Source organism: Hypanus sabinus, chromosome 3 (assembly GCF_030144855.1).
Source record: "Hypanus sabinus isolate sHypSab1 chromosome 3, sHypSab1.hap1, whole genome shotgun sequence".
NCBI classification, from domain to species: Eukaryota; Metazoa; Chordata; class Chondrichthyes; order Myliobatiformes; family Dasyatidae; genus Hypanus; species Hypanus sabinus.
In genome coordinates this window covers 70,720,739-70,736,524 of record NC_082708.1, presented here as the reverse complement: position 1 = coordinate 70,736,524, position 15,786 = coordinate 70,720,739, and the positions used below count along the sequence as shown (strand labels likewise).

Below are 15,786 nucleotides of genomic sequence, written 5' to 3'. Positions count from 1 at the left end.
AAGCAACACACACAAAATGCTGGAGGAACTCAGCAGGCCAGGCAGTATCTATGGGAAAAAATAAACAGTTAACATTTCAGGCTGAGACCCTTCATCAGGACAGGGGAAAAAAAGGTGAGAAGTCAGAGCAAGAAGGTGGAGGGAGTGGAGAAATTAGTACAAGGTGGTAGGTGATAGGTGAAACAGGAGGGGGAGGAATGAAGTAAGGGGCTGGGAAGTTGATTGGAGAAAGATAAAGGGCTGGCGAAGGGGGCATTGAAAGGAGATCAGTGATAAGGTGAGAGAGGGAATGAGAATGCGGAATGGTGAAGGTGGAGGGGGGCAATTAATGAAAGGTCGAGAAATCAATGGCTATGCTATCAGGTTGCAGACTACCAAGATGAAATACAAGATGTTGCTCCTCCAACATGAGGCCTCATCTATGAGGAGGCCCTGGTCTGACACGTTGTAATGGGAATGGGAAGAAAAATTGAAATGGGAGGCTGCTTAGAGATCCCACTTTTTCTGCTAAGTGCTCAGCAAAGTGGCCTCCTAATCTGTGTTGGGTCTCACTGATATACAGGAGGCCTCACTGGGAGCACCAGAAAAAGTAGATGACCCCCAAGACTCGCAGGTGAAGTGTTGCCTCACCTGGAAGAACTGTCTGTGGCCCTAAATAGTAGTAAAGGAGGAGATGTAGGGGGCAGGTGTAGCACTTGTTCCTCTTGCAAGGATCAGTGCCAGGAGGGAGATCAGTGGGGAAGGACAAATGGATAAGGGAGTTGCATAGTCAGCAATCCCTGTAGAAAGTGGAATATAGGGTGGAGGGAAACATTGTGCTTGCTGATGGGGCTCCATCAGAGATGGCGGAAGTTACTGAGAATTATGTGCTGGGTGCAGACACTAGTGGGGTGGTAGGTGAGGACAAGAGGAACCCCATCTCTGGAGGGGTGGTGGGAGGACAAGGTGAAGGCAGCATTGATGGAGAAAGGAAAGGCCCTTTCACTGAAGGAGGAGGACACCTCATTAGTTCTGGAATGAAAAGTCTCATCCTGAGAGCAGATGCCACAAAGATGGAGGAACTGCAAGAAAGGGATGGCATTTTTACAAGTGAAAAATGCGAGTTTTAAGTTTTTGTAATATTGGTAAACATTTAGTAGCTATGTTTTGTTCATCATTATTAAAATAACATTGCACCACGAGTTACTCTTGTTTATGTGGCTTAATTATGGACTTTTGCATGCGCATTACCTTAGTTAACTCTGAATGTGAGAATAATTGACACTCTTAGCATATTCAGGCATGTGATAATTTTGTATTGGATTTAATATGTATTTTACTCAACTTTCTGCAGTTTCATATTACAGATTATCAGAAACCCTGAAGAAAGCTTCCATACCAGGTGATTTCTGATAAGTTGTTTAACTTGTTGCATAGCTGTGTAGAGATGCATTGCAAGGGCAGTAGAAATATAAACATTTGGTGCATGCACTAGTTATATATAAAAAAAATTGGTGTTCAATTTCTACATGTAACCAAGGACTGAATCTTAATTTCCAAAATGGATAGAATTACAAATACGATTCACATCTGCATCTGAATTTGGTTTACATGGAAATAGGGAGAACGATGACCAATTTAATAACAAGATTAAATTAATTAAAGAGCAAGTTTCAAGTAACTAATTAAGTAACAAGCTTTTTTAATATGTTATTACCTCCCTCTCTCCAACACTTGTATTCTCTCTATGGGTCCCCATAGTCTTAACCTTGCCAGCTTCTTGTGGCCCTGTGTCGCAGAATTATCCAGTTAATGCATCTCTAGCCTAATCATGCTGGCTGATTGTACATCTCTCAGCTGCACTTCAAAGTTTAGTTCAAAGTAAATTTATTATTAAAGTATGCATATATCACCATGTACTATATTGAGATTCATTTTCTTGCAGGCATTCACAGTAGAACAAGACAATCAATGAAAGCCTACACACGAAGACTGACAACCAACCAATGTGTAAAAGACAAACTGCAAATAAATAAATATAAATAAAAATAATACTGAGAACTTGTGTTCTAGAGTCCTTGAAAGTGAGTCCATAAGGTGTGGAATCAGTTCAATGTGGAGGTGATTGAAGTTATCCACACTGGTTCAGGAGTCTGATGGTTGAATGTAAGTAACAGTGCCAGAACCTGGTGGTGTGGGATTTCTGCAATGGCAGTAGTAAGAAGAGAGCATGGCCTGGATAGTGGGGGCCTTTGATGATGGACACTGCTTTGTTGTAACAGCACTCCTTGTAGATGTGCTCAATGGTGGGGAGGGCTTTTCCTGGGATAGGCTGTACACACTACTTTCTGTAGGCTTTTCTGAAGCAGGTTTAATATGTTGTGATATTTGTTAACTTTACAGCAGCAGTACAATGAAAAGCATGATAAAGATAGAGAAAAACTGAATTACAGTATGTCTAATAGTTCAAAGATTCTTTTTATTAATGTACAGTATGCAGAATACTTCTGAGATTCATCTTCTCCAGATAGCTATAAAATACAGAAAAACCATAGAAGTGGTTGAAAGGCATCTTATCTCCACCTTCCCCCACACAAGAAGAAAAATAAACAAATACTCAAACCCCAACCCCTCCCTCACATAAAAACTAACAGATTACCCACAGGGAGAAACAAGACCAAATCCGCACCCCACCGATCGGCAACAAGAAAGAATAAGTGAGAACATTGAAAAAATAGAACTGAAAGAGGCCAAAGTGAGCTACAGTTAGTTTGAAAATAATAATAAGTTAAAATTATAATAAAAGTTAAAATAACTAACTTCAAACTAATAATAAGTTAAAATAAATAATACAAAACAAACAGAAATAAAAAAGTAGTGAGGTAGTGTTCATGGGTTCAATGTTCATTTAGAAAATCAGGGAAAAAAGATGTTACTGAATCAGTAAGTGCATGCCTTCAGGCTTCTTTACCACTTTCCCGATAGTAAAATGTTCCTGGATATTGGCATTTCCTTATCAGTCCTTGATGCACCAAGTTAGGATATCCTCCACTGTGTATCCAGAAAAGTTTGACAAAGTTTTAAATAACATGCAAATTCTATTAAAAACTTGTATGAAAGAAATGCTGCTGTGCCTTCTTTGAAATGGCACTTACATTCTAGTCCCAGGACAGATTCCCTAATATAGATAGATGGATAATTTATTGATCGCAAAGGGAGTTAGTCACAGTAGCATTTCAAGTGCACAGATACACAATATACAAATATTAGAAAAGAATTAAGAATAAAAAAATAAGTTACTTCAAACAATCTAACAGGAAGGGTCATCACTTCCCCGGCTATAGGTTGACTCATTATAGAGCCTAATGGCCAAGGGTAAGAATGACCTCATATAGCACTCTTTGGAGCAGCGCATCTGTCTTAATTTGTTACTAAAAAGAGTTCCTCTATTCAGCAAAGGTGGCATGTGGAGGACGAGAAACATTGTCCAGAATTGCCATTATTTTCCATAGGGATCTTTGTTCTACCATAGCCTCTAGAGTGTCCAGTTTGACTCCTATATCAGAGCCAGTTGGCATCACCCGATTTGACGCCATTGCTGCAGCACATCTCTGCATAGAAGATTGTACTGTCAACAGCAGACTGGTAGAACCTGTGAAAGAGGGTGATATGATAATGCCAAGGAAATTTAATGTTACGGATTCCACTTTTGAACTCCTAATGAGGACTGGCTCACAGACAACCCCCCCCCCCCCCCCCCCCAACCCCGTTTCAGCCTCCTGTAATCAATGATCAACTCTTTGGTTTTGCTGATATTAAAAGAGAAGTAGTTGCTGTGGCAAGACTCAACTAGATTTTGAACCTCCCTCCCAAATGCTGATTTGTCATTTTAAAACTTATGGTTAAAGATACAGGGATGTTCTCTATGGAAATCTCTGTTAAGTTTCACAATATTAAACCACATGATGCATGAGGCAGTGTTCAATAAAACAAAAATAAAATCTGTGGCTATTACTCACCATTATGTGTAAATTGAGCACATCTACACATACGTCTGCCACAGGAAAGCAGCATCCATTATTAAGGATGCTCACCATCCAGGCCACGTTTTCTTCTCACTGCTGCCATCAGGAAATTACAGGAGCCGAAGGACCCACGCCTCCAGGTTTAGGAACTGTTACTACCCCTCAACCATCAGGCTCTTGAACCCAAGGAGACAACTTCACTCACCCCATCAATAAACTTCACACAACCTATGGACTCACTTGATATTTATTGCATATTTATTTATTATGATTAATATTTTTAATGTCTATTTTTGAATTTGCACACTTCGCTTTTTCTCTTGCACAAAAGCCCCTTTGATGCAAATCAAGAATAATATATACAAAATGAGATACAACACAATCACCATTGGGGAAAGTATGATTTATTTATTTACCATCAAAAGTTTGATAAAGTAAATGTCAGTGAAGTCAGAGTTATAATTATCTTGTGACTTTTAAAATGAATTAATCTAATCGCTGCAGTTCAGCACAAACTATTCATTTTATTTGAGGTATTTCATCCAAAAGTACACAAGGACCGTCAAAGTGACACCTGATATTAGCCATGAGTTTTACTATTTGCATCATTAGAACAGAAGAACATAGTCAATCAAGAGCTGATAGTTTAGAGCAGGAGTCTTTTGCACTGTTATAATATTGCCAAGTAAATTTGAACTTGAGTGAGGTGTTATTTATCCAGTGATTCAGTCCAAGTAACTTCTGATTTATAAAACAATAGGTGGTTTTATTGAAAACTGTATTTGTTTATGAACTAGATAAATATGAAATGTAATTTACATGTCTATTTAGAATAATGAATTATACAGAATTTACAAAAATAAAAGGATCCAACATTTTATACTCACCTACAGATTTGTACAATGGTCTAAATAAATATAAAATTACAAATGATGTAATTATATAAAAATAACAATAGAAATCCAGGGGTATATTAATATACATACTTATATACATCACAATGCAATTATTTTTGATTGATCCAAAGATTGCAGATGCATCACTTGCGAACTCTGTTTGCTCTTAGCTTTTCCAATGTTCTCTTTAATGGGGAAGAATGGAGTAAAGAGAGACATTTTTAGTAAATAAAATCCAGAAGTTTAAAAACTACATGTACTTATAACATTGCATAGCACTATACATATTTAAAAAATACTTTCCCATTGAGGTTTTGGAAATTCCCATTCCAGAAACAAGGCTTAGTTGATGGAGCACAAGTTTCACCTGGGCTTCTATTCATGATGTTATACAAGTAACGAGTTACTGAGCCAGTTATACAGTGCAGAAATACACCCCTCAGCCCAAATGGACCATGCCAAAAAGGATGCCACATCCAAGCTAGTCCTATTTGCCAGCACGGAGCATATAATCTTCTGGACATTTCCAATCTATGTACCTGTTCAACTGGTTTAAAAGTTGTCTCTGTACCTCTATAACTCAGTCCCTCAAGTCCTGGCAGCAGCCTTGTAAATCTTCTTTGTACGCTTTCCAGTTTAATAACATCTTTCCCTTGGCAGGGCAACCAAAACAGAACATGATACTCCACCAGCACCATGACCTCCCAAATTTTACACTTAATGTCTTACATGCTCTTGGCCATTCTCCTACCCATCATCCCTATTCAACTTCCTATCACTGACTTCTGCATCATTTTTCATCTTCTCATCAGCCTTCCGGATTCTTGGGACACCACCCACTACCCACCCCCCCCCACCAATCTAGTTTTAAACCCACTCTGATCACACTAGCAGATCTGCCTGTGAATTGTGAAATGAAATATCAGCCATATTTTTGTTTATGGAAACTACCTGATACCCTTCAGCTCTGTAAAACTGTTCCAGCTGCTACCATCCAGGAAACTCTTCCACAACATAAAAGCCAGGACCAAGAGGCTCCAGGACAACTTCTTCCACCACATTATCAGACTGCTTAATTCATGCTGATGCAACTGTATTTCTATGTTATATTGACTGTCCTGTTTTACATACTATTATAAATTACTATAAGTTGCACATTTAGATGGAGACGTAACCTAAAGATTTTTACTCATGTATATGAAGGATACAAGTAATAAAGTCAATTCAATTCAAAGCTTAAAGATCAATAATCTACTAGAGAAAAAGAAAAAAAAAAGTCAGGAAAAGTGTAGATGTTGGGGTGGAAATTTTTAAATTACGCCAAACCAAGAGGCCTCAGCATTAAAGGTTGTTGGTTTCATCAGCATGATCGGGCAAGTGTTAATCTTACCTCCACAATACCAGATAAAGTGAAGAGATCAAAGCCAGATAGTCAATTTACCTAGCAAGCCCTTGAGGAAACCCAACAACACAGCAAGACTTCCCAGAAACTTCAGAGGAATATGTCCATTTACTTTCAGATTTACCACTAATCACTCTGATGTTAAATGATTCAATGAAAACTAATTTTATGGAGGAATCTCTAGCCCTCGAATTTACAAAGTATGGCCAGAGGGATAGCAACACTGGTCTCATTACTAAAATAGTTTGTATTGTGGCCACAAAACAGAGTTGATATGGCAACATCCAGGCATTCATTTTATGACTTGCCATCTAATTATATTAATAGGTAGTGGAAGCCCAAATAAGGTAACTACAGGTGACTCTTGCGTTAGGGTCGGTTGGGGGAAGAGAGAAGTTATTAGTTGTGTTCCTAGAAGATAGTCTGTAATCTGAAACCACATGATTTATACTTGGGTTAAGAAATGCAACTTTTAAAACACACACAAATTTCATGAGTGAATTTTATTTCATACCTCAGATGTATTGGGAGTGATTTATGAATTCTGAAGGTGAATTTTCATTACTTGAGCTACAATATTTTACTATAAATATCTAGCAATCACATAATGAGAAATGTAAACAATGGAGCAAGATAGTTTGAGGCACCATTAAAGAAAGTTATTCGGATGGATGGTAAACAATGTTAAAACCAAAGTAAGCAAGGCATATAACAAGCAAACCATCCCAATGTCTCCGATAACAAAGGTTGAAGTGGTGGGAAGATTAGTATTACTAAACTTTATTATAATAGCTTTGAATTTATTTTTATTTAGAAGCAAAAATGGACAGGCAGAAAAATTACCTTCTGAAATTCTTTTGCTTTTTCTCGATTTCTAGTACAAACTGTTTGTCTGTTCACTTCCCTTTTCTTGTTTTTCACTTCTTCAAGCTGACTGTAGAGACTGAAGAGAAAATATTGTTTATAGAAGGGTAAATACAAACTGACAAATGTAATTGCACTGTTTTTCCAGGTATTCAAAAACAATTGTATATCTAGAGTTCCTAATTTGGAACTTAGTATGCAGGTGAAAATAGTAGTTTTAATTGTACCAGGGCCAGGACTGGCATTTTGCATTTGCCTGCAAGTTACACTACATAGCAAAAATGCTTCCTCCTAACCCACCAAATACACACATGTTAACTTAGAGATATGAAGTTATCTTTCCACTGCTGAAGATCCTCTCCCACATCTAGTACCTCCATGCTCACTTTTTCATTGGCTAAAGCCCAGAAACAACCCTCCTACCTCTCTTGCTAGTCTGTTGCCAAAGCCAATGTCAGCCTGACAACCTCTTAACAATAATCAGCACATTAGTAATTGTCTTGATTTTAAATTTGACAGGTTTCAAGACAAACTCATTCTTACAGGTTTCCTTAACAGTGCCTTCCTGTTTACTAGTAACTCATTTTTCCAAGAATCTACTGACAATAAAATACAACTAGTAGAAACCTTGTTTATCCTTTTTCCGAACCCTTTTTATTAACCTTAAATATATGGATAGAGGAGCGGAGTTATTGACATTATTGATTGTATCCGATGTAATATAATAGCCCAGCTTTGTTTAGTTCTGTTTAATCTTTTTTGTTTTCTAATTTGGGGTTTTAAAAATTTTTTTTATTCACGTTTTCATTTTTTTCTACCATGTTTAATTACATTAAGAGTTTGGGAGGCTTAGTACATTTCTGTTATCTATAGCTTTTACTCGTATATATTGTTTACCAACAATGTAATCCAAATCTCTCTGTACTACTATCGTTATTATGCTTATGTTTTTGAAAATTAATAAAAAGATTAAAAGAGAAAGAAACCTTGTTTTGAGCAATAATACATCATAGAAAAATGAACTTGCATTAAACCTTTCATTGGACATACCCAATTCAAAGTACATATACATTATACAACCTTGAGAGTCATCTCCTTACAGGCAGCCACAAAACAAAAGAACCCATTTTTAAAAATATGTTAAACACCCAATGGGCAAAAAGAAGAAAATTGTGTAAACAATGAAAGCAAGCAGAAAGCATTCAAAACTGAAGTTTTATGAAAGCCACGAAGCCAGGCATCACTACAGCCTCAGTTCATTGCAGAGCTGAGTAAATGTCACAGGGCCAGACAGAACAGCCAGTCATCACTGCAGCTAGAGCAGGCTGCAGACCCCAGTTAAGTGCAGAACTGAGTAAATGTCATGGATCAGAGAGTAGAACCAGGCAGAACCAGACTGCCCCTCACCTCCAATCTTAACACTTTGACCTTTTCAATCTGGCCCAGTGTTTAAATCACTCAAACATTGAGTTGCCATTTGTTCTTGGACAGCTCTGGGGCCATGCTTTGGCCTGGAGCTCAAATCAATCAGACATCAGGATGTTCCTCGCTCCTGCCTGCACTAGCCTCTGCCATGCCTCATCTCTCCTTCTATTGCTAGTGGTAATCATTATTAATAAAGTATTGATCATAAGGTGTTTAGCAGTTCTCTTTGTTTTGTATTTTGCTGACTAAGTAATCGCTGGGCATCACCAGTGCCATCTTAAACTGGAACAATTTAAACCATCCAACACATTCAGCTATTTCCTTACCTCTTCGTACTTTTCTTTTAAGTGTTATTTAAGGGCACTTCATCAGCTGAACTTTTGGTCACTTGATATACCTTTTGGTGAGTGTGTGGCAGATTTAACACTTTAATAATTTGAATTTTAATCTTGGAAACACAAGCTGATAATAGTGGAAAAACTACAATTTGAAATTAAAATTTCAGGCCCTTTAATGGTAGTTAAGGTTTCCATGTATGTCTAACCATTAGTAAATAATCCAATCCAAAGATATTAAGTGAAATGCTATGTGGCAGATATGTCTCAACTCTAATTGAAACTAAGTTTTTTTTTCCTACTGTACCGGAGTGTTCTTTGTCGCATCTCGGCTTCTACAGCTTTCCTGTCCTCTGGAGTGGTGACTTTTACTTCTCCCACCATCTTCAAATGAGTTGCCACTGATGATGATGATGCTGCTGTTTAGTACACAAATGAAACAACTTAATATAACCATTTATGAAGGAATAGTAAAAAATTAGTCAGTACAGTTCTTACCAAAACCAGAAGATTGTCCTTGCTCATGACTAATTGGTCTAGCATATAGTTCAGATTTCACTATTCCAGATTTTTCTTTCTTTTTCAAGTCTTCCATGCGTTTTGCAGAATTTGCAAGAAATTTCTGTTTTCTCTTCAAAACTGCTTCATTCAAAATCTTAGCAGATGGTTCAAACTCAAATATCATAACTGTGAAAAGTTAATATCATGAACAATGAATATTTCATCTTGAAAATTGAATCATATTTAAAAGATAATGATTGTTTAAAAAACTAGCTTCATTCATCATATGCACATCCAAACATGCAGTGAAATGCGTTTACATCAGCGTCAGACTGGGGATGTGATGCTTCTGGCACCAACATAGCATGCCCACAACTTATTAACCCTATCCTGTACATCTTTTTATTATGTGGGAGGAAAACGGAGGAAACCCACATAGTCAGGGAAACTACAAACCCTTTACAGACAGCTGTGAGAATTGGACTTCCAATTGCCGATGCTATAAAGCGTAACGCTAACTGCTACATTGCCATGCTGCTCAGATTTAAGATGTCTGAATGCATTTTCCTCCAAGCTATTTTAAGAGGGATTAAATAATTGAACATAATGGTCCAGTAGCTTAAGTCGAAAGATTGTGGAATTTCTTGTGAAAATTTTTATTATTTTAAGAAACAAAATGTGATTTATTTCTATCTGTTCTTAGAAGTGTAATCTAGAGGTCTTTACAATCACACTCTATGGGAACAAATATGCTTGGAATACTACTAGAAGTGAAAGTAGCAGAACAAGTTACTATGGTCACAGGTAGTAGTCTGAGGCACAAATTCTGCAGTGCAGTGGTCTACCAGTAACTGGTGTTGGAATATTGGAATCTAAAAGGCATAGTTCCTGCTCCCAATAGATGACGTACAAAATGAGTGGTTATCAAGATGAAAATAAGGATTTTTGATGGCATGGCCAGAAGCCCAGCTCAAGTTAAACAAGCCATCAAGATTGCAGACAGACTGATTTGATCCAAAAGGGTGAATGGGGGACAGAAGAACCATTACAGAAATAAAAACTTTCTAAATCCTTTTGCTGTTTGATAAATTAAATGACACCATGTAAAACTTCCTTGAATAAATGAGAGTTGAGCAAACCATGTTCAATAATTACAGAACTAAAACAATTCCTTTTACCTTCAGATTTTCGTGATTCAGAACTTGTGTTCACGGGAATTACAGGGTGCATTCCATTTGTCTGCATAAAAAAAAACAATTAATACTCACATCCGTTAATAACAAGATAAAATCATAAAATGGGATCAAATTCTAATCAGTTTCTCTGCATACTCTGTTGCATTAGGCCACAGAAATTTGTTAATGTAATTCTGATGGCCATTCAGAACATTGACCTGCATCTCTACATTAAGTAGATCATAGCTGATCTGCACCCACATAATAAATCACACTGCAATATCAGCAAGTATTTTGAGTACAATTAAATCATATGCCCATTTTTCTTAAAATAAAGTCCAAATATATGGAGATAAAGATACAAAAACACAAATGGAACCCAAATGACAGATTTTTTAAAAAAGGTGCTGCTTCATCTTCAGCGATTTTCTTTTATTTCAGATTTTTAATATCTGCAGTTTCGTGTTTTTCTATTTGAGACACTGGTATGCAGGCCTCTTGAGAGGCAATGTAATTAGAAAAAAAAACACCTCTACTGTTTGCTTTTCAAAGTAACACTACACTCAGCAAAAAAGACTACTTAACTTTTCAGAATGGAATGTATAAAAATTGAGACTAAAATCTAAAATGCGGTGATTAAAAAAAAAGTACAAACATAGCCAAATTTGAAAAGTACTAAATGAAAAGCAGGCGAGAAGATACAAAATTTGAAGGTGATTATCAAGTATGAAGGAAGGAAGTTAATGGTTTTAAGGAAGTTTTTGGGGATACTAGAAAACTACTATCAGACAAGATTTGAGATAACAGAAACACTAAATTGGCTGAAAGGAAGAAATGTTATGAATGAAATACATAACATCTCGAAAGAAAACATTTTAAATGTTAGTTAAGTAAAATCTAATCATTTACAGGAAAGTAGACAATAATGGAGGTTCAACAAGATACAAGATAGGGTTTTATGAGACTACACTTAATCCTGAGCATCGATTGACTATGATATCTTTATTATAGTAAAAAAAAACAACTTGGATAAACTGCTCCCTTTTTGGTTTCTCTCTCACTCGGACATGTTTAGAAATCAGTTTTTGAAATTGATGTAATTACCAACAAACAGAAATGAGGCATCATAAATTTCATAAGGGAATACCAAAGTTGACATGACTGAAGTTTTTAAGTGACAGACAAAAGTCAAATGGAAAAAAATTAAGTAGAGGAATTTAACAAAGGAAAATCCTTATCACAATACCACATGGGGGTCAAGAAAAAAGTAGAATGAAAAGATATTGCAAATAAAGAAAATGCAAATGTTATAAATCTGAAATAAAGGAAACATTGGAAATACTCAGATCAGGCAGCTGTTGTTTTAAAGGAAACCATTAACATTCAAGGCCTAAGACCTTTTTGTCAGTGAAAACTGGAAAAGATAATCCATTAACCGCAATGGTGGTGGGGTAGAATTGAGCACTGGGGAACTTAATGTTTACACTGTGGAGGGGAAGCAAATGAAGACAGAAGAGCAAAGTGTATTGGTTCAAAATGGACAAAACATTACAGAGGCATTTGTGTTAAAAGGCTAATTACTTATTACAGCAGATATGAAAGATGGAAAAACTGGAAAAAATAGAGCCAGTGTAGGAAGTTGAGAAAAAGTACAGTTGAACTGTCTGTGTAAACCTGTTGGCTGGTATTGGATGTTATAGCTAACCTATCCTGAGATGGGGAGAAACTTGCATAGCCAGATACAATATCATGATTATGCTGGTGGAGGGAAAATGATTGAGCCTTGATTTGAAGAATGTCTGATATCTTGTCTGGTATGTGAATACAAATAAAGGGGTTACTTATCTGTAGGAAAGACTAGCAGGTAAGGACTTGTCAGAGTGGCAGAGGGCAAAGTGCTATGGTTCCAAGGGGGTAAGGATTAGGCTGGGGTAAGAAAATGGAATTAAGATAAGAAAAAGCTTTGGATGAGCCAGAGCATGCTAAATAACCTAGCATGTTCAGACAGTCTTGCTTGTGGACCTTGTGCAGGAGGTAGAAGTGAACTTAGTTGGACTGGTCACAAGGCTATGGAGCATTCTAACAGTCTGAAACAGTAGCACTTTACAGAATGAGCCTGAGCACTTGCAACATTTCAGATTCTCTTATTAACTAGCTGCTTTACCCAACTGCTTGGATATTATGTTGGCAATAATGTCTGCATTTAGGTACTTCCATGCAATTGGGATTTTTATAACATTTCATGTAAATTAACTAATCCAAATATATATAATTATTCAATGAATAATATTAATGGGTTAAAATTAGGCAGTTTAAATTACTAACAACTCACAAAATAAATTTATACAAAATTGTCATTTAATATAATTCTCTTTAAGTAGGTATGTACCTATGCACAATATGCAAATTTACTTTCAATGTTCAAGTGCATCAGAATATTGCAATTTGTGCTTTGGAATCAGGTGTGAAAATGTACAGATAATTTTTATCTCCAGCTCTGAAGGAAACTGCATATAGATGACGACTGGAAAAGCATTTTCAAGATTAAAGTGAACAATTTTCAGTTACTGCCCTTGCATTTTGTTAATACTCATGGCAAAGCTATGCTGTATAAAGAACTTAAGTTGGTTGAATAGGGGAAAAAAAAATCAGGTGGGGTAACTGGTATCTAAGGGATGATAGCATCTTCCCCAACAGTATTACTAATTTTTGGGTCCTAATTATATGTGGCAGTAAATTTTGAATCGATAATCTTGCGCCATTACAGAGCATGGTGAATCAAAATTCCTGATTAGTAATAATTGGAGTTCCTTTAGTTCAAGGTTAGGTGATGGCACATCAGATGGTAATAGGAAGCTCAAAAATTCAATAAGAAAATACATAACCTTGTTACACACAACAGTTGTTCTGGTGTTTCCAAAGGTGGTCTTTAATCATGGCCTGAACTACGCAATTTTTAGTAGTAAAATTGCTCTTTCATGCAGCCATTGATAATCAGTGTTGAATAAGATTTGGAAAAACAGCTTCATTAGATCATGAAGTGATAATAATTTGAACAGTTTTATTCAAAATCATACCTTTAAGTACTTGTGTTTTGTTTCTCCGTTTGCTAATAAGAGTAAATGCAGAAAAAAATTCTAGCAAACTGATCACCTATCAAATATATTTACATTGCTTTTCAAGTGCAATGGCTTGGCATGTTCCTGAAAACATGGTTTAATATAGACTTTCTAAAATTTTTACCTTTGCAGTTCCTTGACAAATGTTACATGTTGGAATTTCCACAAGTTCAAGTACATTAATGTATACAGTATCACACAAAATGCTGGAGGAACTCAACAGGCAAGACAGCATCAATGGAAAAAAGTACAATCGATGTTTCAGGCCAATTCCTCCAGCATTTTGTGTGTGTTGCTTGGATTTCCAGCATCTACAGATTTTCTCTTGTTTATGTATACAGTAGCTGGACTCTACTCTCATTCACACATATGCCCCAGATCACAAAAGCAGCAGTTTGTTTAGCTGGCTTAAAAATGCATTCTTAGAAGGGAAATTACAGGCTGCAATCAATTGCAGTTTAGAAGTTTTGTGAGCTGTCTGCAGGTTGTCGCCGGCACCATCTTGCCAACTGTCAATTTTAAATGTAATGTCAAGGTCAAGTGTGCAGTTTTCCCCTGCCTAACATGTTGAAGCAATAACTAATGAATCTACAAGTGGGGAAATTTAGCCAAAAGTAGATTTTTCCATTCCACTAGAACAGTAAATCGTACTGGTGTTCTACAGAAACTCAGTCACAAATTATTTGTTCATTGTGATTTAATAAAAGTACTTCAGTTAGGTCCACCCAAACATTAAGTAGCTCAAAAATTAATATAAAAATAAAGCATATATTTTCAATGGAGGGTGTTAAAATTAAGCCTTCTTTGGGTAATGTAGGGCCTCCTCTTTTATTCTTCCCCATAGAAACTTTATGGATTACAAATTATAGCAGGAGATAGAAAAGGCATGTCAGAAGGGCAATGTCATGATCATCGTTGGGGATTTTAACATGAAAGTGGATTGGGAAAACCAGGCCAGTATGGGACCTCAAGAAAGAGAACTTTGTAGAATGTCTAAGGAATGGCTTTTTAAGAATGGCTTGTTGTTGAGCCCACTAGGGGATCAGCTGTGCTGGTTTGGGTGTTGTGCAATGATCCAGAGGTGATAAGAGGGCTTAAGGTTAAGGAACCCTTAGGGAACAGTGATCACAATATGATCGAGTTAACTTTGAAGTTTGAGAAGGAGAAACTAAATTCCAATGCATTGGTATTTCAGTGAAATAAATGGCATGAGGGGGGAACTGGCCAAAGTTGACTGGAAAGGGACACTAGCAGGAATGACAACAGAGCAGAAATGGCTGGAGTTTCTGTGAAAAATGAGGGAAGTGCAAGACAGATATATTCCAAATAGAAGAAATTTTAACAAGTGAAGTCAGAGCCAAAGTAAAAGCAAAACAGGGCACAAAAGGAAGCCAAAGCTAGTGGGAAGATAGAGGATTGGGAAGCTTTTAAAAACTTGCAAAAGGAAACTAAGAAGGTCATTAAGAAAAAGAATTATGAAAGGAAGCTGCCAATTAATATCAAAGAAGATATCAAAAGCTTTTTTTAAAAAAGTATACAAAGGGTAAAAGATAGTTATGGGGAGTTACAGGACCAATAGAAAATGATGCTGGAGATAGTGTAATGAGAGGTGCAAAGATGGCAGAGGAACTGAATGTGTATTTTGCATCAGTCTTCACAGTGGAAGACATCTGCAAAACACCAGACATTCAAGAGTGTCAGGGAAGTGAAGTATGTGCAGTGAAAATTATGACTGAGAAGGTGCTCAGGAAGCTTAATGGTCCGAGGGTGGATAAATCTCCTGGACCTGATGGAATGCACCCTCCGGTTCTGAAGTATTTGGAGAGATTGCGGAGGCATTAGCAATGATCTTTCAAGAATCGATAGATTCTGGTATCATACCCGATGATTGGAAAATTGCAAATGTTACTCCACTATTTAAGAAAGATGGGAGGCAGCAGGAATGAAACTACAGACCTGTTAGCCTGTTATCAGTGGTTGGGAAGTTGTTGGAATTGATTGTTACATTATAATCTCATCCGTATCTGGAGGCACATGACAAGATAGGACAAAGCCAGCATGGTTT

The 15,786-nt window shown here is 36.8% G+C and overlaps 1 protein-coding gene and 1 long non-coding RNA gene across 5 annotated transcripts in view; one reads left to right on the top strand and one right to left on the bottom strand.

The window, feature by feature from the left end:
• LOC132391431 (uncharacterized) lies at positions 1–2,006 on the top strand. The gene is made up of 3 exons (XR_009511207.1): positions 1–114; positions 1,347–1,381; positions 1,925–2,006. It is a non-coding gene; the product is annotated as an uncharacterized LOC132391431 (long non-coding RNA).
• A 2,363-nt stretch (positions 2,007–4,369) lies between these two features.
• cep295 (centrosomal protein 295) overlaps positions 4,370–15,786 on the bottom strand; it is a 109,632-nt gene continuing 98,215 nt past the window's right edge. For 3 of the 4 annotated variants that reach the window (XM_059964612.1, XM_059964610.1, XM_059964613.1), the window contains 5 exons: positions 10,606–10,666; positions 9,425–9,613; positions 9,234–9,345; positions 7,146–7,245; positions 4,370–5,085 (listed from right to left, as the gene is read on the bottom strand). In XM_059964612.1, the coding sequence (XP_059820595.1) occupies positions 5,044–5,085; positions 7,146–7,245; positions 9,234–9,345; positions 9,425–9,613; positions 10,606–10,666 (504 nt within the window). In that variant the 3' untranslated portion in view covers positions 4,370–5,043. The remainder of the gene's footprint in view (positions 5,086–7,145; positions 7,246–9,233; positions 9,346–9,424; positions 9,614–10,605; positions 10,667–15,786) is intronic. The other variant, XM_059964611.1, reaches the window with a different exon arrangement.